Source organism: Apus apus, chromosome 11 (assembly GCF_020740795.1).
Source record: "Apus apus isolate bApuApu2 chromosome 11, bApuApu2.pri.cur, whole genome shotgun sequence".
Taxonomy (NCBI): domain Eukaryota; kingdom Metazoa; phylum Chordata; class Aves; order Apodiformes; family Apodidae; genus Apus; species Apus apus.
The window spans coordinates 9,180,203-9,207,195 of NC_067292.1; the positions used below are offsets into that span (position 1 = coordinate 9,180,203).

Below are 26,993 nucleotides of genomic sequence, written 5' to 3' on the forward strand. Positions count from 1 at the left end.
AAGCAGTCTGGATTCGTGTTTATTGAAGCCAGTATTTAAAGATGTCCTCATTTTGCCAGCACTAGAAAGCAAGATTCCACATGACTGCATACTGCACCTGGTTAAAGCCATACAACTGGACTAAGGTTTGTTTCATACATTTGCAGTCCTAATTGTAAGTTGGAAAAAAAACCCAAGAAACTTAGTATACAAGACAGTGAACTTTCATTTACAGCATGTATATTGTTAAGTTCATGATGTACAGAGCAGTCACTTTCAACTTAGTTAAATTAAATAAAATACGAACTTCTGTTCAGTTTAAACAGTTTTTTTAAACGCCAATAAAAAAGTGCAAACTTAAAACAAGCAGCATAACCACAGCATTTTTATGGAGGGCCAATCTTTTAACTTTTCTATTCGCTTCAAGACAAATACTTTCATATTTTGTTTTCTTAGTTTAAACGTGAACAGTAGGTGCAGTCACTATAATGCATATAAATATAGTCATATAATAGTTTAAACAGTATACCATACAAGTGTATCTGCAAAAAAAATGAAGTTTCACTTGAAAATGTAAAGGCTGTTTGCAATTTGGCCTTTGGTTCCAATGCTTCAAGACACCAGAATAACAACTGTGCAGCTCACCAAAGTTGACAGACTTTGGCAACCACAGGATGCTACATTACTTACAACTTTCTTTCAATAAACTAGGAGCATTCACTTGCAATTAGAAACTAGAAATCTGCTTGTTTTGTCAGAGGCATCTTTCTGCAAAGCTGGTAAGTTATCACAGAGTATCAGTTTCGAACAATTTTAGTATATTTAATTTTTTTTTAGAACTGGAAAGTACTTCAATTTTAAGTTTTAGCCATATTGCTAAAGAAAGTGCTTATCAGGTTAGATGACCAAAAGACGCAGTTTCAGACTGAGGTTTTCAAATTATACCCCATGATGATCACACACTTTTTCAATTTTCCTATCAAGTTCTTGATGTTTCAGTCTCCAATCTCAACTCTCAGAGTCAGGACAGTGTGCAATCACTTCTTCTAGTAATTCTACTTGCAACTGGCACCCATTATACCAGGAAGTACAGCCACATTACCCATCAGCCATCCACAGTCTTAGTCTAACTGTTATCTAGACAACTGTATAACTTCAGGTCATACCGTTTATTTAAAAATTTAAAAAAAAAAAAAAAAAAAAGAAAAATATAACATTTTCAACAAAAAAACTGGCACAAATAACATACTCATGTTAATGTTTGTCGAAGAGGCAAGTAAATACTCTTAGCTTTCTGGATAATGTTTAGACAGACTTAGAAGAACAGCCTCTTGATGTAATATAGTATTTGAAGTTAACATCCAGTACTGTGTTAGTGGTCAATCTAATTCTGCATATTTAAGTAACAATATATATTAGGGAAGTTATATCCAGACATCAGATTTAGTACAACAAGGTTCATATCAATAAAAAGTAAACTCTGCATAATTCAAATTGTGGTTTTTCCCTTCACCATTAAGAGCACAGAATATGCTTGGTATTTTTAACTTATGGAAAACAAGCATACTGTATATAAAATCAAAGTGCTGTTTCAGTAACCATAGCAGTTTTGTTTGTTTTTACAGAATGATGGTTTTATGTGACCATGGACAGAGCTCCCTTCGAGCAACGGGGACAACCACAACCCATCTTTCCAAATGAAATGCTACATTAAAGAAAATACAAAACGTGTTATTGAGGGTGTTCATCATGTACACACTCATACTTTTTAAATTACCTTCAGAATTGGAGTTGGCTGCACCTGCAGCAGATGTAGTTGGATATAGGGCCTTGAAAGTTTTTGTAAAAAACCTCCATAGGTGTAAGGCAGGAACCAGTTTCAGCTTGGTAGCTAGTATTTAGTTACAAAAAGTATGAAAAAAAAAAATATGGTGAGTGTTCTGTAGCACATTTCATTATGGGAAAATGATACGTCACCCATCATTCTTCATAGGCTATAGCCTCTTGGCATAAAAAAAGGCAGAAGCTATCAGAAAACAGGATTTAAAATTAAATACAACTTGCCAAACTACTGATTTTAAAATAAAACCAAACAGTGACTGTTTGTACTACAGTGCACAATAAGTTCAAGCACCTTCTAAAGACACATCACACACTGTGCCAGGCACTTGGATCTAAACAAGTTATAGTTTCTCCCTTTGTCAGCTAAACCAAAAAGGGCATTCACACTCTTAGACTTTTTTTTTAAAACCTAAAAAAAGATTTATAGTAAGAATAAATTCCCATAATGCTTAGTGTTTGGCCTGGAATTCTTCAATGTAAAGTAGTCTTTTTAAAACAGTGACTATTTACCCTATGTGAAACACAGGATTAAACAACATTGCTCCTCTCCAGTCAATCCAACATTCTAGTTTCTCACTGTCCCAAACTTGTTTCCCCTTTTAGGGCTCCATTCCCCACCTAGGCTTCTTTCACCTAATTAATGCTCTGTTACACCACCACCACCACCACCTTTCCAAGAATATAATGCATTTCCAAACATACAAGTAGCCAATTCCAGTAACTCTGAAAGAGGATTTCATTTATCTTTCTTGCCTTGTGCAGTCAGTAGTAGGTTTTTCATAAGAATTCTCCATTTTGCTTCGCTGTGTTCTTCACAACAGGAAATGCAGCTGCACCTGCTTACCTCCAAAACCAAAAGAATTGCCCTATATAAATTCTAAATGGTTATCTTATACAGAAGGATTTTATATGCAAACTTCCTGAATGTGCACTTTTTACTGGGACAAGGCAATGACGTAGTAAGCTCATTTCCCCTGCCCCAAGAAAAACTGATAGCATCTGCCATAGCAGAAAATTCCTGGTCTTATCAGATCAATATACATAGTTATTTGGTCATTTACATAGGCATTTTTATGCATTATCAAGCTTCATTCTCTGTTGGAGGAGAGTTTGTTGTTACCATAGAGTCTGGCTTGCGAGTCATCCTATCCAATTCCTCTTGAACATTTGTCAAAACCGTCTTTTGTCCTAAAAAAAGGAAAAAAAGGACCAAGTTAAAGCAATCTAATTTAAACAAAATTTTCTAACCGATAAGTACAAGTACTTGTAAAAATCATTTTTATATGTTGTTATATGATTTCTCACTTTTTTGCCACCTATCCAATAACAAAGGGCTGGACACACTGCAAGGTAATGTCTGTGTAAAGACTGATAAATACTAAGGTTTGATTCAATTTAAAGAGATGAAATGCCAATGATACAGCAGAATAAAGCACAAAAATATCTGTGATATGTTTTATTGCAACTGATAGTTTAAAAATAAGCACATTTAGTAAAATTTTCTATAACAATCAACTGAACACAATTCTATTAGTAGTACTGATAGCAAGGACTTTATTTAAACTCAGATTTTAACTTCAAGTTTTCCAAGGTACGTAGGAAACCTGTTCAAAAAATCACATTGTTCGGTCACATTTATACTTGTTGCATTTTAATATTAAATAACTAAAAGGAAGAACTCTTTTCTGTCTGCAGACATTTCCCTTAAAAAAAGAGGACATGAACTGCATATTCATGTAATATCTCAGAGCAGTCAATTCAAAGGACTTCTTCAATTGGAAACAGACACACTGAGGTATTTCATGGAAATATCCTACATTTTCATATTAGACTCAAAACTTCTAAATAATTCTCTAACTGAACCATCAGTTTAATTCATTCTGAAAATTATAAACCCACAGACAAATTAATTGCTAAAATTGGAACAATATATTCTCATGCTTAGAGCATACAAGCAATTAAGATTAAAAAAATGTATTTTTAGGCAAAAAGTAGATTATATAACCGTGTACAGCTTCCTTACATAGCCAAAGAATTTAACAAGCATCTGTTTTCCAGCTCAAATGTGTGTGAAATATTAGGTGGATTTTTTCCAGGCTACATGCTGAAAACATTAAGAAGGCAAGATTTGACTGGTAGAGATTTAAGTGTTCTTTTCCAAAGTACAAAGACATAACCAAGTTAAAAGGCTACCTTCAACCACTATACAGGTTTTAGATTTAAGCAGTAGTTGTAAGCCACAGTACTTAGTAGCATCAACTGAAAGCATGAGTATTCAAACAAAATTTAAAAATTAGTGTATTAACTGTAATATAATTTACAGTACAAAACACTTAACATGTAGACTAATGGTACTTCAGAGTTAAAAAAACCTAAGTAGTAAAACAATAAAAAACACACAAAATTATTGCTCAAACAAAAGCAGGTTTAAACAAAAACTGTGGCTTTTTTTTTTAATGCTAGATGAACTGGATCCTTAAGCTCCCAAAACAATACCAAGCAGCTGTCTCCTGCAACCACCTCGTGCTGAACAGCAAAAACATTGCCAAGCTGTTCAGTGATATGTAGGTTTACATACTCCCCTTTACCACCACCAGAGCTGAGCATCTTTCAAAGGAGAAAAAATACAGGGAGTTGTTTTCAAGAAAATAAAAATCTTCCCCTTTGTTATAAATGGATACTTGCTTTCAGTTTCCCTAGAATAATACTGTCAAGGACAGTGATGGTCTATACAATTACAGGTATTGTCTTTTCTAGATTAGAGTGAGAGCAGAAAACTCTAATTCCTTTATCTATTGCACAAGAATAGAAGCGTGAAAAAGCAAACCTTAGAACCCACAAAAATCTTCTTGTGAATATAAATGAAAAAACTTTTCAAGTCTGCAAGTCCATATAATTAAAATTAATCCACCATAGAAACCACCAATTCAAGTTCTTTGAAATATCATGGTCTACACATGGAAGACGGACATCTCAGAAACATAAAGGTAAATAAGATGGGTAAGGAATTACACAGCATGAAAAATAGAAAGGACATTGCAGAATCTGCCCAGTTGAGAGTTCTCTCAAGTAAGTGCTAATGTAGCAGAAACCAACCCATCAACTACACTGACCAGTATGTTGAGATCCACAGTGTTTCCCTCATTCTGTGACAGAATGTCAACATTTCAACCATAGAATATTCATAGCTGTGGGAGGAACAGATGGTGACATATTTTAGTGTCAACCTTTTGAAAACTTAGAGCTCCCTTAACAGTTCATATTAGACACTTAAAATACCTACAAAGATCATGTTAGCACATTTACTTCCACAGAGGATGCTGCCATAAACAAGACTTTCTCCAAGATATTGTCCTCATCTCTTCCATGAAAGAACAAGTAATCTTTTCTGTTAGAACCAGCACCAGCTACCTTATAAGCTCAACAAGAACTTTTCAGATATATTAGGAGCCCTTACCTTCTCAGGAAAGTTTAATCTTAGAGTGGTTGAATGTAAGATGTGAGCACATCAGCTGACAAGGAACAGGCATATTCTCTTGCGACTGAAAGTTGATTGTTCTGTTCAGAAAGTCGGGGAATGAGTGTGAGCTGCCAACTTGATGCAGCCAAGAAAAGCCAGCTGCAATCTTGAGATGACTCAGGAGAAGTACTTCCACCAAACAAAAGAGAACTGTTGTACCAGGCATTAAAGTGAGATATATCTGGAGTGCTGTATACAATTCTGATGACTTATGGTCAAGAAAAGGTAAGCCAATGATGAGAACTAATGAAGAATAAACTAGTAGAGAAAACAGAGCTCAACCTCTAACAGAAGACCAGAAGAGAACTTGTCTAATTTAGTCTAATGAGACAAGAAAGTTAAGGATATATGACTGCTTTCTCTAGATGTTTCAGGAGAGAAATAATGTATTTAAATTAGAAGTTAATGCTAACAGAAGAAGAAAAAAAAGGTACATATAGCCATTTGTTATCTTTGAAAACTCCTGAGAGGCACATGATGTTCTAGAAGACTGAAAGAGGAAGCAGTAAAGCCCACTACAGACTAGTTAGTTTTCACTGTAGTATTTTTTTCCGAAATTGCAATTATGTTTTAGGTGGTCACTAGCAAGCCTACCAGCACATCAACACGGATCTGTTACCAACAAGTTGTGTCAAGCCAATCAAATTTCTTTCTATGATAGGACAACAGGTTCTGTGGAGAAGGGAGAAGTGGTTGGTGTCATATCTCACATAACCTGCACGTAAATAAACTACAAGACAACCAGTCTTGATATTTCAGAAAAATGAACGTATTGTAATTTATTAAATTACCCATTAGTTATCCATAGTACTGGTCAACATTTCTATTGGGCAATCTACCCTCTCCAGCTGTTGAAGATACCAGATATGTAGGCAAGCATGCTTGAAGGGACAACAGAGGATTTCGAAAAGCTGGACTGGAGGGAAAAAGGTATTGATATAAAATATTCTAGGGGTGCCTCGTAACAGAATGGAAAACAATTATGAAGAAATTGTACAATCTTTTTAAATACTAAGTTAACTTGAAACCAACTGGAAAACCTCCTACTGGGAGGCATAAATGACAACAAACTGGTTGTATTGTTACAACAAATCCTGATTAGTATCATACAGATGAAAAAAATCTAGCATCCAGCTGAGATGTCTAAACAGAAGCACAATATACAACTCAGATTAAGTAACCTCTGCTTAGGGCAGACAGAGCCTTTTCTGACCTACTGCATCCATTTCTGAGCACCAAAAGAAACACGTCACAGTCCAAAGAAGAACAGTTAAGAATTATCAGAGCCATGAAAACACATCCTGTGAGGAAAGGCCAACAGAAGTGTATTCTTGTAGTCCAGATAAAAGTCCCAGGCAAAAGGATAATAGCTTTTGAATACGCAAAAAACTGTGGAAATACAAAGGGGCTACACTGGTCTCTGTCTCCACTCAAACATGACAGACAGTACTGGGATTAAGAAACACTGATCGTACCAACAAAAAAAATAACTAAGAAATTAAGAACTGGAATAGACTTCCCAGAGGGATGACATTACATCTTTTATTTCAGCATTTGTTTGCTTTTTAACCACCAGCCAGGAACTCCCTGATTCTGCTTTATATAAAGAGCATGGATAAAAATAACCCCCTAAAATTATTTCTAGTCCTATTTCTACTAAAAGTTAATTTGACATAATTCATTTTGCGTAAGTTAAAAAAAACCCAACAAACAAACAACTTTTGCACACGTACCAATTATTCTGATGGGTTTCTTATATTTAAACATGAACTCCAGAGGTATTTCAGTAGTTTGACTGGAAATCACAGTCCAAACCAAATTAACTCCATTTCCTTCAGGCAACACTGAAGTGTCAAGAAAGGAAGCAATTCTGAAGTAAAAATAGAAACTATTTTCTGAATATGATCAAGACTTCAGTGTTATTTGTATCCCAGCAGTGTAACTCCATGCAGAGAATCAAGTTATAACAGGTTTAATAGAAGCTCTAGAGTTGTGAATTTGCAGTTCAGTTCCTTTGTTTAAAGACAGCACGTTTTGGCACTGTAATCTGTGAAGGTCTGTCACTTTACCAACCAGTTTAAAAGACACACGCAGTTAAGGCCAATGTTGGCCAAATAAAATACTAAAAATATGCAAAACAGCCTGCAATAACAAGTACAATACCTGATTTCTTGGCTGTACTTTGCACTCCTCCAGCACCAGGACTCCCAGGAGAGCCAGTCTTTTTGCTCAACAGACTGTTAAAGAAGCTAGCCAGGACACCTTCACTTGCAGCATTATCTACATAAAAAAACAAATATGTATGTGTGTATATTCAAGTTCGTATTTTGCAGAGCAGTTATTGCTGGTAAATGACAGAACTTATTTTTAATATCCATACATAACTAACATAAAGGAAATTAACCTCAAATATGAGTCCTCACTCAATTTAAAAACACTAGTCCTTGGCATTCTTTGACAAATTCAGAGATTACTGCTCTTCTGAATTGGGGAGGGGGGTCACAAAATTGTAATCTAAATATTTATATCCTGATCGTTCTTTTTTTCTAAATGTAGAAGCCAAGAAACAAAGTATTAAGTATAGATGTGCAATTCAGAGATTTGGAAGTCTATTAACAAAAAGCATAAATGTTTTAGTGCAGTCTTTCATACCACACTACTCTTCATAAATCAGAACTTTGATACACAGCAATGAGACAGGACAAAAAACTCCATGAGTATTTTTTCCACTGTGAGATAGGGCACCATCCTGCACATTAAAAACAATACTGGCCTGACCAACTTTCTTAATGCACACAGAGGAAAGAAACCACACTACATCTTAGGGCTGAGGGAGGGGAAAGGGTGTAATTTCCAAGTTGCTTCGTGTACTACAGAAAATAATCTAGAGCAGGATTAGTAGAACAAGTTTCACTGTCAATTCCAGGATAAGTTATATGAAGTATAAAACTGTATGTACTTTTAAGCAGTCCCCACTCTAGTAATCCAACTGATGCATAACATGTATTTAGGCAACTTAAGGAAATAATATATTTTAAACTCTGACTGCTTGACACTAACAGAACTCCATTTCACATCATATAAATGACAAGGAAAAAAAAAAAAGAAAACCTGAAACTATGTCATAAATGTATTCCTATTACTAAACCAACTATACCATTAGTGAATAAATTCTAGAATCTTTCTACAAAAAAGGTGGTTGTTTTTTTCAAGGAAAATAACACATGATAAAAAAAATGCAAAATGTTTATTCATACTTTTAATATTTGGATCTGGTTTCTTAACTGATGTTATTGGTGAGGCACTGGGCACATTGGTGGGACCAGCTCTGCCTTGAGTTCTGGGGGATCCTGCAGGGCCTCTTGCAGGAGATTCCTTGAAAAAAGTCCAAATCACACAAATCAGAAAACTAAAATGGATCAGTTGTATAAAGCAAGTGTAAGATCACATACATATTATTTTTTAAACCTTTATATTAGCACTGTAGCATATGCACACTATGAGAAACCAAAAAACTAAACACCACCAAATATTTTGGGCATGTGCCTCCACTAAAAGGAAGGATGAATCACTGCAGGAAATCTTCAGTTCAATAATCATCAGATATTTCTGTGCTTCCACAGTGAATACGAATTAAGTAATTTATAAGAAACATTTTAACTTATTGTCATATTTTTATTATTTACTTTCTGCAGTTTGGTGAGATTATGTATTTTAGATTTACATCTACAAAATGAACTTTCACAGGTTAGAATCATTCCCTCTTCCCTAAGAGGAAACAGAACACCTCCTACTGTTCTCTTGGATCTACTTACTGATGCTCTTGTAGGCGTTGCTGGCTGTTTGGCAAGGAATGACTGCAAAAGCAACGTATTAAGAATATTAAATATATTTCCAAAAATATAAAAGAATAAAATACAGTGAAGCTGACAAACCTCTGATTTACCACTACATAATCTGGTAATTTTTCTATTCTAATTACAGGCTTCCTTTTGATATTTATATACTTCCAGACTTTACCACTAGAGGACAGAGTTAAAACGAGTGAATAAGCTTCAGTCCTTTGTCTCACACAGCCGTTCCAGAACTATAAGCCACAACCATAGACACCCAAAGCTGTAACCTCTGTGATGTTTATCACCAACTATACAGAAAAGTATTACTAGTTGTTGTTTTTTTTAACAATAAATCAGTTAAGAAAATAACAAGATAGACCATAGCCAAATTTGACACCTTATAGACTTTCAAGCCTCCGGCTGTAAGAAAACTGCAACGCTAAGATGCTTTGTTTTAAAAGTTTTACAGATCAATATATATATATGTCGTGAAATTTCAAATAATATTCTTGCTCTTCTGCTTTGTATTTATCTTCTCAGCATATATTTCTTTCAACTTGCCAAGAAAAGTGATGATGTTTTCTACTTGTATTTGTTAAAAAAATTCACACAATTACACCTGAATTTGCAAAGCCGAACAGTGGCTCTCTAGTGATTTAAATGAGGAATGAAAAACTGCAGGCAGTAGCAACAGAGAGCACAAAGTGAAATCTTATTTAGTAAGGACTTACTTTCATTCTTCCATTCTTACCTGCTGCTTCATAAGAAATACTTGTTCATCTTCTGCTGCCAGCTCTTTATCATGGACTAGCTGTTGAACAAAATATTTAGTTACTAGAAGTATAATATTAAATTACTGTAATTGTTTTTATGTTTTCATGATCAAAGGGGAAGAAAAAGAGGCATATATTTAACACTATTTTTTGCTGGAAAAAATAAAACCACAATAAACTTGCACATTTCAAAGAGCAGTCAAATTTAAAAAGCTGTCATTCAAAAAAAAAAAAAATTTGTAAGTGAATGGAGTAGACTAGCACTGATGCCAGCCTGTGGATATTCTCCCAGAAACAACCTCCTCATCAGCATCTCCTCAGACCTGAGGTTACCTTCTCCGTAAGCCCCCCTACAAACCCTCAGCCCAGAAGAAGCATTAGTCTTACTTCTTACCAGTCATAACACCACTAGCAGGCAATTACTGTCCTGGAGGTGCCAAGAGTTACAAACCTCAGGATCAGACCTTTCCCTTACATGAAAGCTTCAAACTGCTCTTCCTTTTTCCAAATACTGGGGCTTGAACTGGAGCCATTAGGTACGTAAGAAAGCTCTAAAATCTTACCAATACAGATCTGCATACAGTTTCATCTCCAATTTCCCACAGAATCTATTTTACACAGATCCTATTCCTGTGTGCCTATACTCACAAAAGTAGCAATATACAGAACTCACATGGATTATTTACTGCTCTTGCTGTACATCAAGAAATCTGTCATCAGTAATATTAGAACAATAGCTATATCCCATCTTCTTTTACAAGGTTTGCCTTTACATGGTAACCTCAATGCCACGTGTGTATGTAAACTGCTGAAGTCCTACAACAGCATCCTCCATTTTCAAAAACTGTTTTTGCCCCATATCTGCCAAAAGGTCCATGTGAAATGGTTCTTTTTAGACTGCCTTTCATTCACTAAGGTGAACATTATTTCTGTGTTTACTGACAGTATTTTAAAAAACTGGAAAATGAAAGCCTGATGTTTCACACATTCAGATTTTTAAAAACTTACATTTATATTTGGAATTCTTCAATATTAACTTTTTAGTAGCCATTTAAGCAAATTATACTTATTTTTCAGGGGGCAGGGAAGGGTTTACCCCTCTTTACCTTTCGTACAGGAGGTTTTACAATGAAGTCCTCATATGCATCTTCTGGTTTCACTGTTGTGAAATTTTCATGTAAAATAGCAATTTTCTTTTCATTGTCCCAACCAGCAGGTCTATAAAAAGAAGGAAAGCTTGGCCTTCTCACTCACAAAAAAGCACTTACCCAGAGACCACCTATTTACCACCCTCTACTCGAATAAGGCAATTTTATTATAGGTCAGTCCTAATTCTCAGCCAAATTCCAAAGATACTAAAAAGCTGGAATGGCATACTCTGAGTCAAGTAACCCAAGTAATACGCATTGAGTTTTGAGGTTTTTTTAATTCAGGGTTTCAGAACACTGAATGACACAAACCACTCAAGTTATTTTTATGGATATGTTATATGAAGTGTAGTGCTTAACAGAAAATAATCTGAAATCATGCTGCATATACAACTGACTTACATAAAAACTGCATCCTTTTCTACCACTAAGGCAGGCGTGGTAAACTGAAAACCGTACGTTTTATGTACAATGTACTTATACAACAGATCAAGGTTCTTTTCCTCCTTAACTGATGTATAAATCAAGGCAGCCCCATCTGATTATTTACTTAAGGAAAATTACGTAAGATATAGTTTTCAAATGATAGTAAGTATTTCAAAACAGGAGCTAATGGACAAATATATACTAGATGTAATTTTGAGAAGTATTTCAAGGCAAAAGCTATAGCCATTTAGTATTCAGGGAGAGGAGGGGAGTGTAACACAAGAAAGCTCATTATAATTTTCTTTGATACACACAAAAGTATCCTGCCCTCCCAGGCACTTAACTGTGAAAAAACTTAAGAGATGGCTGAGACCTCAGGCTTACATGGAAATTGCAAGTTCTGAGGGCAAGACTGAGAAAAAACACCTCACAAAATATAAAGGAACAAAGACTCTAAACTCATGCACAAATTAAGAACTATAAGTTGTGTATTATCTCTTGACATTTACAAAACAACAAATGCTACAAAGTAAATAACTAAATACTAAGCAATCTCGAAGAGCAATTTCTCAGATTAACTTGAAGTGCCATCCAACACTACAATGTATTTTCTTGAGTCCACATTACAGCAAACCTCTTCAGTGCAGGAAAGGATACACTGTAAGCAGAATCTACGAATGTGTGACTGAATGAAGTCGAAGTGTTCTTCTCTGTAATCATGCTCCTTCTCTAATACACTCACTGCATCACACTGGAAGAAAGAGAGAAAAAAAAACCCAGAAAACACAGCCACTTAATACCAGCATATCATAAAGTATCTTCCTTAATATTAAAAACACAACACTTATAGTTTGAGCCTCTGTTTTTAAAATGCCATCAATAAATTAAAAGATACAGTAATTAACATAAAATTGATAAGGTTATTACCTTCTTGCAAAATTAAAAATTGACACCGATGGCAGAAACTTAGTTTTAAAAAAAAATAACTTGCTACTATTAATCCAGAATTCATTTTACATGACTGTATAAAGCATGCCTTCTAAAAGAAAACTAATTAAACTCTTCCATAGTAGCCAACATAACTAGAAACTCACTTTTGTACAAACTACCAGCACAGGAATACCGAGGTTGTGAGTCAGCACATTTTCTCCAAGTGGCAAAGAAACATGTTCATCCTCTTGGCCAGAAGGACCTCTTCTTTGTGGTGATCCTTGGTAGCCTTCTTCAGGTTCTACATACTCTTGAAACTCCTTTATAACTATTAAGAGAGGTTTTCTTAAGATACAAAAAAGGAACTGGTTCTTTTTAAATTATATCTATGACTAACTGGAAATCTCAACCTTTTTTTTTTTTTTTTTTACTTTTATAATGAGGCACTACATGAAAACAGAACACAAGCTTAAACCCTGTTGCCTCTTCAAACACAATTCTCCTCCACCAAAAAATGTACAGCAAGCTAAACCAAGTGCAATTTGGAACCACTGCAAATAATCAAAACTAGATGCAAGAGCTATAATACGCAGAAATGCACATTCCTCAACTCAATGTGTTTCATTAGAGGGAAGCCAACAACAGAAAACATAAATGTAGTTGCCTATACTCAGTGCAATTTGAACCTAGTTTGGAAGAATGCATGGTGAAAATGGAAATGGACACAGAACAGCAAGCTGGAACAGCCGCTCTTCCTTATATAAACTATTACTCAATTTAAGTTTTTATTACTCTACATTTCTCTTGCAGGCATCCAATGCTAGAAATGTAAAAAATATACCACATAAATACAGACTGAAGGACTTCTCAATGTTATAAGGAGAGACTCAAGTTACATTCTGGAAAACTACAATGGAGTAGATGGTATGTCCAGAGCTCTCCCTCGTATGATAATCCCACCTGAAGCCTCTTCCTTGCTCAGCCATGAGGATCCCTCAGGAAAGAGGTAAACAAAATGCCTTTATTTGCTCCCTTTAAAGCTTCTATTTTAGAAACAGTGGGAGCAGGCTGACTGTACATACAGTAAGAAAAACTCCTGGAAAAGGCTCCCAAACTCCAGCAGAGTCACAAAGACTGCGTTTTTCAGCACATCCATGTGACAGGGAAGGAACTGCAACTGTACTGCAGGCCACCTGATACTTCTGAGGTTTAGGAAGTGGTAAACCCTCAGAAAAGTTTATAATACAAATCTGGCAAAATTAGGGCACTGTACTTTTTCCATATAGGAACCATTCCTGCAATAGAATGGTCATGTGGAAGAACAAAACGGAAAAACATGTTGATTCAAAGATGCACAATCTACAGTTTTTATCTGGAATAGAAAATTGTGTAATTCTTGTGAAAAACAAATGAACCCCAGTGCACAGAAAAGCTTAGAAACACATTAAAGATAGATCATAAGACTTCCAACCACCAATTCATTATATTACTAGGTCCAAGGAAATTAAAAAAACAATAATAAAAATTGAATGCAGTTGCTCTTAAACTTTGGGACACAGTGCCTTCTGGTGGAGAAGAAACAGCAACACTTTCAAAGAGATGCTTTCCTCTAGTACCGTTTCATACTCAGCACTGGAATTCAACATTCCATTACACATTCTGCACATTAAATACGTTTACTGACTACCTCACAGAAAGCAAATTAGTTCCAGTGCATTTAATTAGAAAAGGGTTTTTAAAAGGACTTATTCCATTACTCTTCAGACTCTTCCTAGCTCAGGATAGAAAAAAAACCAAAGCTAGCAAAGTGTTTTACAGCAGTAAAAACAATACCACTTACATCCATGACAATCATTCGAATAAGCCTCTCCAACTTAGTCAGATGTAAAAGAGTATTTCACGATACTGCTCTCAATTTACTACAGCGTTATAATCAGACAATACTAATTTCCTAGGTCATATCAGATCAGAAAAATGGTTTCTTAACCAAGTTTTCTATTAGCATAAATCCCCCCAAATTTGGACAAGAAAAGCCTCTCTTGTAAACAGTAGGACTCTGACAACATGACACAAATAATTCTTCCAGGTACCCTAAGAATTTTAGTAATATAAACAATAGGAAATGCAACTTCAGCAATCTGATGGTACATCCTCATGAATTTCTGCTCAATGGGAATGAGGACGATAATCCTAGTGAGCTGAAATTCCCAACTCTCCTCCTACCCAAGAGTAGGCAGTACCAAACACCATGCATCACACACCCACAACCAACGAGGCTGTAACTCACTCTGGTTTATCCATGCATGGAGGGAATAACAAACTTCACTGTGGAGATGAACTGTTGTGGATTGTTAATACAGCACATGGCCTGGCACTAATCCCTGCCTAGAGACTGAGGAACACTACAGAAAGCACTTGGCTTCAGTTCCCAGGGGTGTCTGCTGAAGGAGTAACTGCTGGAGTTAAAAGAAGGCAAAAGCAACACTAGGAATCACTAACTACTGGATCTTGAACACAGACCCACTTGTTTCAGAACTGAGGTGATTTAATACCTTGTTAGTGATAGGCTCTTGAACACTTTCTAAAGACTCTAATTCGACTCTCATTCCCATTTAAAATTTAGTCTTGTTAATCCAAGAAAACCTGTATCACAAGTGCTGTCAGACTGGCCTCTGATGAACAAAATGCAATCTAGGCAGCTAATAAAAAAGCTCACTTCGCTTAAAGTGTTGCTTTGTCACACAGCAATTTAATGCTTTTCCTTACCTCCCACACTTGAGGATTTTTCAGATGAAAAGTAACTTTTCTGCTTTCCTGTTTTAAATGCATCATCTTACCTATATTTAAATCAAAGTAATATTCCCCTACTTTTCCCACACTCCCGTATCTATTTCTTACTTGATCTCCTCTCTCAAACTTTTAATGGACATGAAGTTCATCATGGACCCAAACAGCTTGTGTAAATCTTTTTTCCTTTTTTCTAGTTAGCTATGAATATTTTCTCCTTCACAAATTTAATAATAAGAAATGACATTTCATATGGTATGGGAAATAACTCTTTTCTTTACTAAGAAGTAGGGGAAAATTACTTTGATTTAATTTTTTTTGAACAGGAAATACAGGTAAGATGATGCACTTAAAACAGGAAAGCAGAAAAACTACTGTTCACCTGAAAAATCTGTAATATTCTGCTACCTGTCAGTAAGGTTAAGGATTAGGAATGGCCTATTACATTTCAAAAACTATCACCAGGTAATAAGACATGAAAATAAATAAATAAATCACACCTCTGCTACAGTGTGCTGACTTATCTGCCAAACTTGTGGCTTATCTAGGTAAAAAGCCTTTTATTTAGACTTTTGCATTTAACATAGCAAATAAATGCAAGTTTCCAGTTATCTGTTTTGCCTTCATGTTACTTCTTATTTATACAAGGTAATGAAAGCTAACTATAACAGGAAAAGATGTATGATTCATGTCACAGGAACAACTGACTGGAAGTACCACCAAGAAAGCAATTCACAATTACTCTTAGATTCGAGTGTTCCAGGAACAATAAAATCCTCAGTCTTGGAACAGCAATAAGAAAATGGCAGACAAACACTACTTAACTAGACAGATCACAAAAGCACTGAACAGCAAAACAAGAAAAATAAATTTTTTTTGAGACAGTCATTCCTTGTTTACTTTCTATTAAGTTTCACAATCAATTCATGCATTTTTTGCTTTTTTGAGCACTATCTTTGCTGATCACAAATTTCAGTCTTGTGAAAAGAATTCCTAGACAAAAGACATCTGGATAAACTCCTTTTATCTTTCAGCTTAAGAATACTTTCAGGTGTATGTCAGACAAAAAAGCAAACAAACAAACAAACAAACTAAAAGGCAGAGAACCTGAAACTAATTCAGCTTGAATAGGACAATTTAATTTTCAGAAGTAAGATTCCTGACAGCCATCTTTGCTGTCATGAACTGGGAGGCAAAATTTAGATCTTCCCTGAAATTATTACTCAAATATGTGATTCAAACAATGGTTTATGGTAACTGAACTGACATTATTTATCTCAATCGACACTAGGCAAGCTCTTAGCAAGCAAGAGACTTCCAGAGCAGTGCAGTGATGGGAGTGAGTGCAGACAAACAATGTTCTTGCCATATTCTGAATAATTCAATTTCTTTCAGGCAGCCAGTTGCTTCCATATGTGTCCTGCCTCCCATTCTGTAAGCTCTTTAACACAAAATAAAAGCTTCTCATAAACCAGATGGAGCCCAGGTCATCCACGCAGTAGAGCCAGGAGTCGGTATCTCAAATAGCAAATACAAGACAGAAGGCTGGGTGGAGAAAGGCCACTAAAACACTGAAAGCAAAGACAAGCACTCCAAAGTTTAATTCCACTGAGAATGGTGAGCTAACAAAAGGATTTCTGCAAACTGGTAATAATATCTTAGTAAGGGAGAGAGAACAACCTAGCATCACTTGGAATGGATGCTAATGGGATAATCCTAGAAAATGTGTCCCCAGGGTCAACAAGAACTCCTGGTTACTGGTACTGAGTTGACAAGTTAGGAACAGCACTGTGGACATTCAACTTGGTCCACATGCCTCAGCTTGTATCAAGAAGGAAGAGTAAGCGAACACAGGTCTGAAAACTGAAGTCAAGAAACACATCCATGTGGCATTACGCCACATTACGCTGCAGTTGGGCTTCACTGGAATTAATTTAGCAGATTTCTTTGCTCTGCACCCTGCTTCTATGTTTTGACTGCCTGCTCTGCATATGCGCTTTATTACCCCAGTGTTTTCATACCTGGGCTATTGCAATAGTGACTCTTTGTTTTCTAAGTAGCAGCTTATCTCAGTAAATATAGGCAGAAAACTTTGCTGGTGTAACTTTTTGAAGGACTGTAGTCACAAAGCAGTCTTCAGGCTCTGTACTGTCTAATCAGTTACATTAATATAACCACAGTTATAACAGGAAATTTATTTTAGCACAATTTGCTATTTAGAGAATTACAAGCTATGGTGGCCAAAGTTTTCAGCAGAGATCTGGCCGTAGGGAAAACCTGCAAGAATTCAGAAGGCAGTATCTGAGATGACACAATCGGCCTACAGAACACCTGAGAAAAAGAGCAAGATGCAAGTTTGTGGGTGGAGACATGAAGGCCCCTGCTTTACCTGCATGCTGATATTGGACCCCAGTACACCGCTCAGCCACAGGATGGCAGCAGAGCTGTGCAAGCGTGTGAATTAGGCAACTCAACTTTTCCCTCGGCTCTAACTAGGAAATTCTACAATATTTTAATTTAGAAATCTCTAAGACAATACATGGTGCTAAACTTTGCCACAGCTGTAACTGGCTCCCCCACACAGCACAGAAAACACTTCTCTTTTCAAAAGTAAAGTTTAAGTGCACAAACTCCACATTTATTTGCCTGAAAATTTGGTGCATCTCAGAAAAGTTCAAATTGGGTTAGCTGCTGTATTTTGAGACTAGAATTGACTTCCCATCTCCCACATAAAAAAAGAATGCTTTTCCCCCTAAAAATTGTCAGGTTTTGTTCGTTTTTTTTAAATATAACCTGCTGATCAAACCCAGGTGATTTCAACCATTAAGTTTAAATTCTAGACAGTGTGCTACAGGCACAAGCCTTTTAGGCACTACTTAACATTCAGAAAGAATATCAGCTATACAAATACATCTGAAAGCTCACAGACCAAGCAGATGACACTACTCCCTAAGTGCATCTAAGGAAGCTACTGGGCAGTATTTGAAAGGTTTAAACACTCCAGTATAGCTAGTCAACAGCCCTGAACAAAAGCAACCAGCAAGGATCGGTCTCAATTTATACCTCAGCTGAACAGGAATGTATGTTGCTAAAGACTTTTCCACTGAAGGAATTTATTTTGGAGTAATTAAATATGAAAACAGAAAAAAGTCTCAAGAAACATTCAGAACTATTTTAAGAAAGAAAGAAGCTGCAGGAAACAAAACTGCAGTGATGACTGCTTGCCAGTGCCAGATTCCTTCCTGCTACAGATATGCCAGGAAAGAAAGTTAATTTATACAACATTCCTAAAGTCACAGGATAGGAATGGCTGTAACGCGACACAATTAGACAAACCAGGATCAGTTTGAGCCTTGTGAAAAACAAGGACAGAGAGACCTACTAGAAGAGAAAAACATTATGGGAATGGGGCCTGGCTTAGATACCATAAGGAAGCAAACAGCTCAGTTACTGAATTTTGTCACTGATTTTAAAAATGTTATTCTGCATGGAGTTGGTTTTTTAATTGGTCTTTTTAAAAATCAGATTATCAGAATCTCATTATTACAAGAGATTTAGACCATTAACTGACCTGATGCTTTGTTAGCAAAACTGGAAGAGTTATTTTAGTACCTAACAGTGTCTATCTGAATTGGAGTTGTAATCACAGCTTCAAATTAATTCTTATCCAACCCATTCTCAAAATACTAATCTGAATAAAATTATAAACACAAAATAAAGCTGCAAGAACTAGCTTGGGTTTTGTTTGTTTGCTTTTTATTTAAAAAAAAAAAAAGGACAAGAATGCATGGATGCACAAAGACTTACACTTCTGTTCCATGTCTCTCATCTCTTCTGGAGGAATTTTCATCTTATCAATATGTTCTTGCAAGACACTGGCCCATTTCTGTAAAGACTCCATAACAGTCCAAGGTCTAGACATATCTGCAACAAAGACTACAATGGTGTCTTGCAGGGATTCTGCAGAAACTGCAAACTTCAATAGGCCTTTATGGTATAAGTCTCCATCCAGAATCCAAACGTTACAGCGAGTATGATCTGAAAGGAAAAAGTACAGTTGTAACTCAACAGATGCCATTTTGTTGTTTCATTAGTCTGTAAATAGATTACTACATTAAGAGTTAAACGGAAAATGAAAGCCCAACTACCATATCTTGTCTGTTTTTTAAAAGGACACATGCATGTGTAGATGCCTACATTACGTGGTACATGCTTTCAATTAACAGGATTTTTTCTTGGTTCAGAATATTTTCATTTTTAAAAATAATTTGTTTTTTGGCTTTTACTAAGAACAGCTGACAACATTTTTTAATACTGTACAGCATTCCTGAAATATGTATATTCCAAGTACAACCAGAATACATGTGACAAAGGGGGTGGTAATAGCCGAGTCCAGCAGGAAAGCCTTAGGTGTCCCTCAGACATGTAAGCTGGTTTAACATCTCACAACAGATATAAGCTGCAAACAAGATAGAAACAATAAGCAGCTTAGGTTTCTAGCACAGGAATAGGAGGAGAAAACACACAGGATAAACCTCCAACCTACCAAACTTTAAATTTGTACTACCTGCTCTTAATTCACTCTGACTTAAATTGGCTCCTACTTCCAGGCTCCTTATAGAACGATTAGTGGACAAACAATTTGGTATTTTAGTTTTGCATTTCTCCCCCCATGGTGTTTTGATAACAACTGGATATTTTTTGTTGAAATGCAAGGCAGGAAAAGTGGGAAAAATCAGCTGGGACAGACTGATGGCATGGGAAGTTTTACCCCAAACATGAACTCTGGCAAGCATAGAAGAAACTGAAAATGGAGCATCATGCAGGAATGATGTATCAAGTACTCTGAACAATCAATTCTGTCCTAATTAAAAAAACACAAAAAAACCAAACACATTATCCTTGAAACTTCCTCCTGAAAAGGACCAAGTCCATTTGTTTCTATTTTCTAGACTCTTCCTAGTACCTCTTCTGAAGTATTCACTATTCTACTACAACTGCCCAGAGGGAACAGTGGATCTCCAAAATTCTGAAATACATGGATCAGGAAACCAACCACTGCAGAGCCCAGATTTTCAAAACAACTACTGCGCTTCATAATTACTCTGCTTCGCTATATTTTTCTACCCTGTGGTCCAAATCTTACAACTTCACAAAATAAATCCAGTTGCCATGAATATCATAACTTAACTCTAGGTAAAAATCTACCAGGATCAAAAACACTGGCTCCAGAAAAAACAAACAAACAAACACACACACCAAAAAAAAAAAAAAAAAAAAAAAAAAAAAAAAAAAAAAAAAAAAAAAAAACTTGACTGAGGAAACTGGAAGTAAAAAAGAGCACAGAGACAGACAAACTACCCCTTTCTATCAGGTCTTGGATAAAATTACAGAACAGGCAAGTTACAGACAGATTACATCAAGATGCTATATGGTGGGCTCTCTGCATTTAGCATTTGTTATGCTCCTGCTTAGGCTGTCATAAAACATTAAAACATCAGTCATTACACAAACAAGACAGAAGTTACATTTGTAACTTGAAGAACTGTGCCTCTCAGATCTCTCCTTTGCAGTGAACTGTTAGGATAATAGCTGTGTTCCTAAGAAATGCACCTTTACATATTCATCCACTGTTTCCCCCCCTCCCTTTCCTCCACTTTAGGAAACGGTCTCGCTGAGATCACACAGGATTCTCACAGCACTGGATGTATGAATCTAAAGCTGTAGGAAGACCTCTAAGGATGGAGAGAAACTCTAGTAAAAGTTTGGAAAAGCAGGAAGGATGCTAGGACATAATGAGAACGCTTTTAGATATTTACTACTAGACAACAGTAAATGAAACGTTTATGCAGGACTTCATTACTTCCTGCATTCCAGAAGCATCCTTTGCATATTCCCAAAAGCAGAAATCTACTAATGAATGAAAACTCTGTTAACTTTCAACCAGTTAAAGCTTATTAATAATGCACAACTGTCTCCTCAAAGCAAATACAAACATTTTAGAAACCTAACTTAAAGTCTACCTACAGTCTGTGGAAGTTTACAACTCTCACTGGCACTTTCATAGATTCTGCAAAAGCTTTCATTGCAGAAAAGACTTTCACACCTTATCAAGTAACAAAAATTATTATCCTAATTCACTGTTTTTAAGTCACTTTTTAAAGCCAATATCTAAAGGTTTTGTTTGCTAAACACCTTTGGTCCTACTTAAGGAAGTTTCTACTAAACATCTATAAGAGACAGGAACTAGAAGAGATGGAATTAGAATGCAGTTGGAACTATCAGTCAAATGAAATCAATCTGCTGGGAAGACTGGAAGCCTAGCACTCATTAAAATATACTTTTTTAAAAAACAACAAACACTGTATGAAAATGAAAGGTTTTGCTCCTTTCTTATAGTAAAGAGGTACGGCTTGTGATTTATGATTGCTACAAATACAAAACACTTAAAAATACAGTACTGGTTGTTGACAACTTGGTACGGTCTTGATTGGCAAATTCAACTTTGTCAGCACCGTATCAAGCTCCTCGTTAGTCATATGATGTGAATGTTAACTGGGCCTTTCAGAGTGGCTATGACATGACACACCAACACAAAGCAAACATTTACCAGATCCTAATGGCAAAGCAGGTGCTACTTACTAAAAACTATTAAAATAGCTGCTAAAACTACATTTCTGATCCTGTCAATATTTAATTATCTCTTTAGCCATGAAAAAGATTTTTCCAGCTTTGATGAATTTTACTGCAGATGGTTGATTCTATGAACTGCAATTACACCTCATGCATTTATTCAAAAAGTATCAGTGGTAATTAGATATGCCTTGTCCAAGCTGTGAAGCACAAAAGGACAAAATAATTTTCAAGAGAAACTACTTTAAGGATATTGACAAAAAGACAATTTTTGCCACTTGAAACCAGTGTACCAGCTGCACTTGGCTCCATCTGGAACAACCAGTTCAACTGGAATATGCATTTGATATGACTAAGGACAGTCCAAACCTGAGGCAAAAATCCAAGACTCCTGGATTTTGTTACAAGAACACAACAACAGAATGGTTCTACTTCACTGTCACATTCGGCCCAGTCAGAACAACTGTATTACACTTGCAATCTGAGGCAGTTGAACTGAAAGCTCTCTATGGTGTTTATTATTGGCAGCTTAACTCATGCAGTATCGCTACAAAACCCGACAGTGTAGTTTGTCTCACTGCCTTGCTGTACATCCTCACTTGAACTCTGCTCCATCACTCCAAGAGACTCTGAAAGCTACTCTAGGAATACATACCCTTTAAGAAAATTACACAGAGCCTCTCTCCTACCTCCTGTGAATTAAGATACTCAGTTCTCAAAGCAAACTAGCCAGCATAGACACAGAACACCTGCTCATCACAAAGAAAGGTAAAAAATTAAAACCAGCTACACTCCCTGAGAAATCCCACTAGCTTGAGCTTGAGCTTCAAGGTCATTTAATATTCTGAGTGAACTTTACAGCCAGTGCTGTAAGCGGTTTCATCCAGATGAACTACAGTGTTATGTACACAGAAGCTCCATACGCTCCAGGGATATTGTACCTGAAGCTAATGATCTAGGAGGAGCCTCCCTTAGGATTGCTTCTCAGGCATCCCCAAACCTCTTCCTGAACAAAAGAGTTAGTCTAAGCAGAATCTGGCATAGTACCTAGGAGGAGATTTTTCAGGTAGAGATTCAGTAGGCGACCTATTTTAAGTTATCCTGAGACCTATGGACAAAAATACTGCATGTTACCTTGAAAACCTAACATCTAACATAACTGAACCAGCTAATGACGAACCCAGAGTGAGGTTATCTTGCCATCCAAACTAGGTGTCAGCCACTACCAAGAAATCATTGATCTAATCTTTAGGGAAAAAGACAAAAGTAACTGTAAACTAAATATGCACCTAGTAATCTAGAGTAACTCTGCTTCAAATGTAGGAGAAGTCAGATTCAAATATCCCTCAAGGAGGCAGGGTCGTGGTGCAGGGTGGAGGAATAAGAAGCAACACAGAAGATTTTCCTAAAGATTTCCAAAGGGAAGTGGGAGATAGATGACTCAGCACTATGACCAAAATATTTCTCCTGGACCAAATAAAGTATTCTGAAATCAACAAGAAAAAGGCAAAGACAGCAAAGAAATTTCCTAGCACCTGGGAAAGCTGCTGAATAGATCTTGTCACTCCACTACACAGTTTGTTACCAGTGTCTATTTGACACACCAGGAAATCCTAGTGGTTTGCTGGTCTTGAATAAGTTGGGTATAATACAAAGCAGATACCCTCAAAAACAAGTACATGACAGTAAGCTCCTGAATGCCTATCTTCAGTTCCTTTGCAGCGTCCAAAAACTGTGGGTCAATTATAAAGGCTTTGCTCCCAAACCTCTGTCTGAGACTACACACAACTCACAACTTGCAGAGTTTAAAGAAATAAACCCAAACCGGAGCTAGAGAAGGAAGAGTGTTATCTTTGCCTGCTGGGAGGTCCTGACCCACTTTGCAATTTATTTTGCTTGCTGATGACACTAATGAGACAGAAAAAGGCATATATTATTAGATCCTAACACATCCATTAAAGGGATGCAGGAAGACCTGGATTCTCCAGCTGAGTCCTGTAGCCAAAAAGGTCTCTTTTTTTTCCTGCCAGAGCTACCCGAGTTCTTATGACAGGGTTCTCCTAATCATCTCAAATACTTATCACTACTCAGGAATAGCCCCAAAATATTTGCAAAGTAGAGACATAGTTGAGGTCTGATAGACAGCAACAGAAAAAATAGCACACCCGACATTTTTATCGTTATAATACCATCTCCTTTGATGTTTCAAGAAGCCTGATGTCACAGGCTGTCTTGACACTCCTAACTGTAGAGGTTTTTTATCCTTGAAGTATTTATGCAGTACTAAAGAAAACTGTGCATGGTGAAAAAGTACTTGCACCAAAAACCTCAGGAAGCCAAGAATAGCCCAGCACTTAAAATTACAGCACAAAAGATCTTTAGGAACTGCAAGATTAAGGCAGCCACTGAAGACACAGGCAATGTACTCATCTATTAATTGTGCCTAACTTAGTATCTGAAGACAGTTTATTACCACACAAGCACAGGACCAATCTCCATAACAACCAGTCACATATGGTACTTAATCACTCGTGCAAGCCTTCAGTATATTTCCAAAATACTATTACGGAATCTTCCAAGTTCATTTGTTTTTAGGAATATGGATGAACCACCCTCATTGCCTCCCTATTCTGAACTGAAAACTCAGAAGGAAGTCATGAATAAGAAAACTGCCATTCCCCATTTTTGAAGAGGGGAACTAACACAAAGAGGTCCAGCGCTTTGCCCAAAATGTGACAAGCGGACACAGGTTTAGGAGCAAAGACAACTAATTCCCTCCTCATCTCTTCCTGTCCCTAGCCTTCTGAAAAAGTGTTCTGATCATTAGACCTGCTTTTAAATGGGTTTCTTGTCATAATCCCCCTCCCACAGAACAGAGAAGAGCAACCACCAACAGCAACAAAGAGAAAGACAAGGGGTAGAGAGACAAGCTCTAATTTGAGAAAAAGAAATACCAATTCTGACTTTTAAGTTCTGTTCTTCACTCGCTGAACTCCTAAGAAAACATGCCACTTATAGTTAATCAAAATTCCATACAAAGCCTTCCACAACAAAACACCAAAACCCCATGCCCAGAAACCCATACTGAGAACTAAATCCTCATGGACGTATCACTTACTTTCTATAGTTATCAAGTAGTCAAATGACAATATATCTGCTAGCAAGCCAACATCAGCAAATGTATCTACCCTAAACGTAAATGAATCCAAAGAGCTGCTCAAGTGTCCTTTTTCCTCATGCACTTCATTTTTCAGAAATTGATCTAGCTTCTAAAACATACAGAACAATGCTAGAACCACCTACTGGAGCGTAACTCAAAATCCACTGATAAAACCTCAGTTACAAAAAAACCCCACAACAGCTACTTAATTACAGTAAAGAGATTACATATAAAATGAACTTACCATCTCTGTCTTCATCATGAATATTTAGATACAAGTATTCCAACCCTCTTCCTTTCTTTCCATGCTCTGCTCCCTGTATTTTAGCCATAAGTGTGGTTTTACCTGAACCATCATCACCTGCCAGTAAGTTTGTACAGGAAAAAAAGACACTTTCAGAATTAATTTTAACTTTGCAGAAAACCTTTTTCAAAACACATTTCAGTAACTAGACGTATCCTTGTACATTTTTGTACCACATTTACTTGTTGTTTTCCTTCAAATATTCCAGTTAAATGCAATGGCTTATACCATAGCAATAAGAATGAAACAATTGCTCTGTATTACATTCCATTTGTTCCAATACATGTTATAAAACTAACAGTGCAAACCAAGAATAAAGTAAATCTACCAGCCTGAAGAGAATACAGTAAGATCATATCAAATAACATAATTTTAACAAATTCATGTGTCAGTTTATTCACATAATTGTTTTAAACATACTTTGTTTCTACAAAAAAGAAAGAACCCAGCCACCCAAATGCTGGCATATGCTACTTACCAAAAACAAGGATATTCTTGCCCGAGGGCAGTTTAGATCTTGACCGGGTAGAAACTTCGCTGAGTATCGAGGACCTAGAAAAAAAGCACCATTCTTGTCAGAGTGACGTGCCCAGGGCCGCTCACACACACACACACACAACCCACACACTGCCCATTTGACAGCACCGATGAGCTCAGCAGATCAGCACGGACCAATCCAGTCACATTTGTTCTATTTACAAACTCGACGTGATGCTACAGTTACAGATTTAAGCTCGTTCTGAAAGGCTCGAAGTATGCCAGCCTCTTGAAAAAAGCTTTTATGATTTCTCAAACACACCCAGGAATGTTTTCCTAAGTTTTTCTCCCTTTTCGCCACATTACTGCAATACATTGCTTTTCAATTGATGACTAACTCTTCCCACAGTTCATTACTATATTTTGTACGCATTTTTTTCTGCCGTTATTAGTATTTTTAAAGCGCTACTCAGCGATAAACGACGGGAAAACAAGCGGTCGAGCCTCCCGGAGCCTGTCCCGCAGAGCCAACCTCTCGGGCTCCGCACACTCGCTCTCCTCCATCCTCCCAGCGCGGCTGCCCGCGTGCACGCGGTGCGGGGCTCCCCTCACGCACCCCGCGAGCTCGGGCACAGCGGGCAGCTCCGCCCGGAACGCCGGGCGGGCCGGCCCCGCCGCGGGCAGCCCCGACTCAGGCGCCGCCACCGGCCCCAGCGCGGCCCCACAGCCCCTGCCGAGCGGGCCGCCAGCTCCTCCGCAGCCCGGCCGAGGCAGGGCTCCCGCACGCCGCGGGAAGGCTGAGGCGGCGCGGCAGAGCAGAGACCCCGCCGTGACAGGCACAGGACGCCCCGGAGCAGCTGCTCGCCCCCGCCACGGCCCGGGCGGCGCCCACCCTCGCCCCCGCCCGGCACGGCCGCTCACCAGAGGTTCTGCCCCTCCTCCTCCTCGCTGGGGAGCTCGGCACCGCCGGGCCCGTCCGGCCCCAGCAGCTTCTTCTCCACCAGCACCGGCGCCATCTTGCCAACTGCAGCCACAAAGAGTGACCTCACCCGGGCCCCGCGAGGCCCCCGCTCCTCCCTCTGCCCAGCCCGCCCGTGCGGCCGCCCTGCCCCGCGGCCCCTCCTCACCGCCCCCGCCCCGCGGCCCCTCCTCACCGCCCCCTCACCGCCCCCGCCCCG

At 37.5% G+C, this 26,993-nt stretch overlaps 1 protein-coding gene across 1 annotated transcript; it reads right to left on the reverse strand.

Moving 5' to 3' along the window:
• DYNC1LI2 (dynein cytoplasmic 1 light intermediate chain 2) lies at positions 1-26,928 on the reverse strand. The gene is made up of 13 exons (XM_051629425.1): positions 26,737-26,928; positions 25,817-25,890; positions 25,279-25,395; positions 19,049-19,279; positions 12,619-12,782; positions 12,182-12,275; positions 11,501-11,636; positions 11,057-11,168; positions 9,929-9,988; positions 9,157-9,198; positions 8,599-8,716; positions 7,505-7,621; positions 1-3,009 (listed from the first exon to the last, which is right to left on the reverse strand). Exons 1-13 carry the CDS (start codon positions 26,829-26,831, stop codon positions 2,903-2,905), a joined length of 1,467 nt encoding a protein of 488 aa, XP_051485385.1. The 5' UTR covers positions 26,832-26,928; the 3' UTR covers positions 1-2,902.
• Between the last annotated feature and the right edge of the window lie 65 nt (positions 26,929-26,993).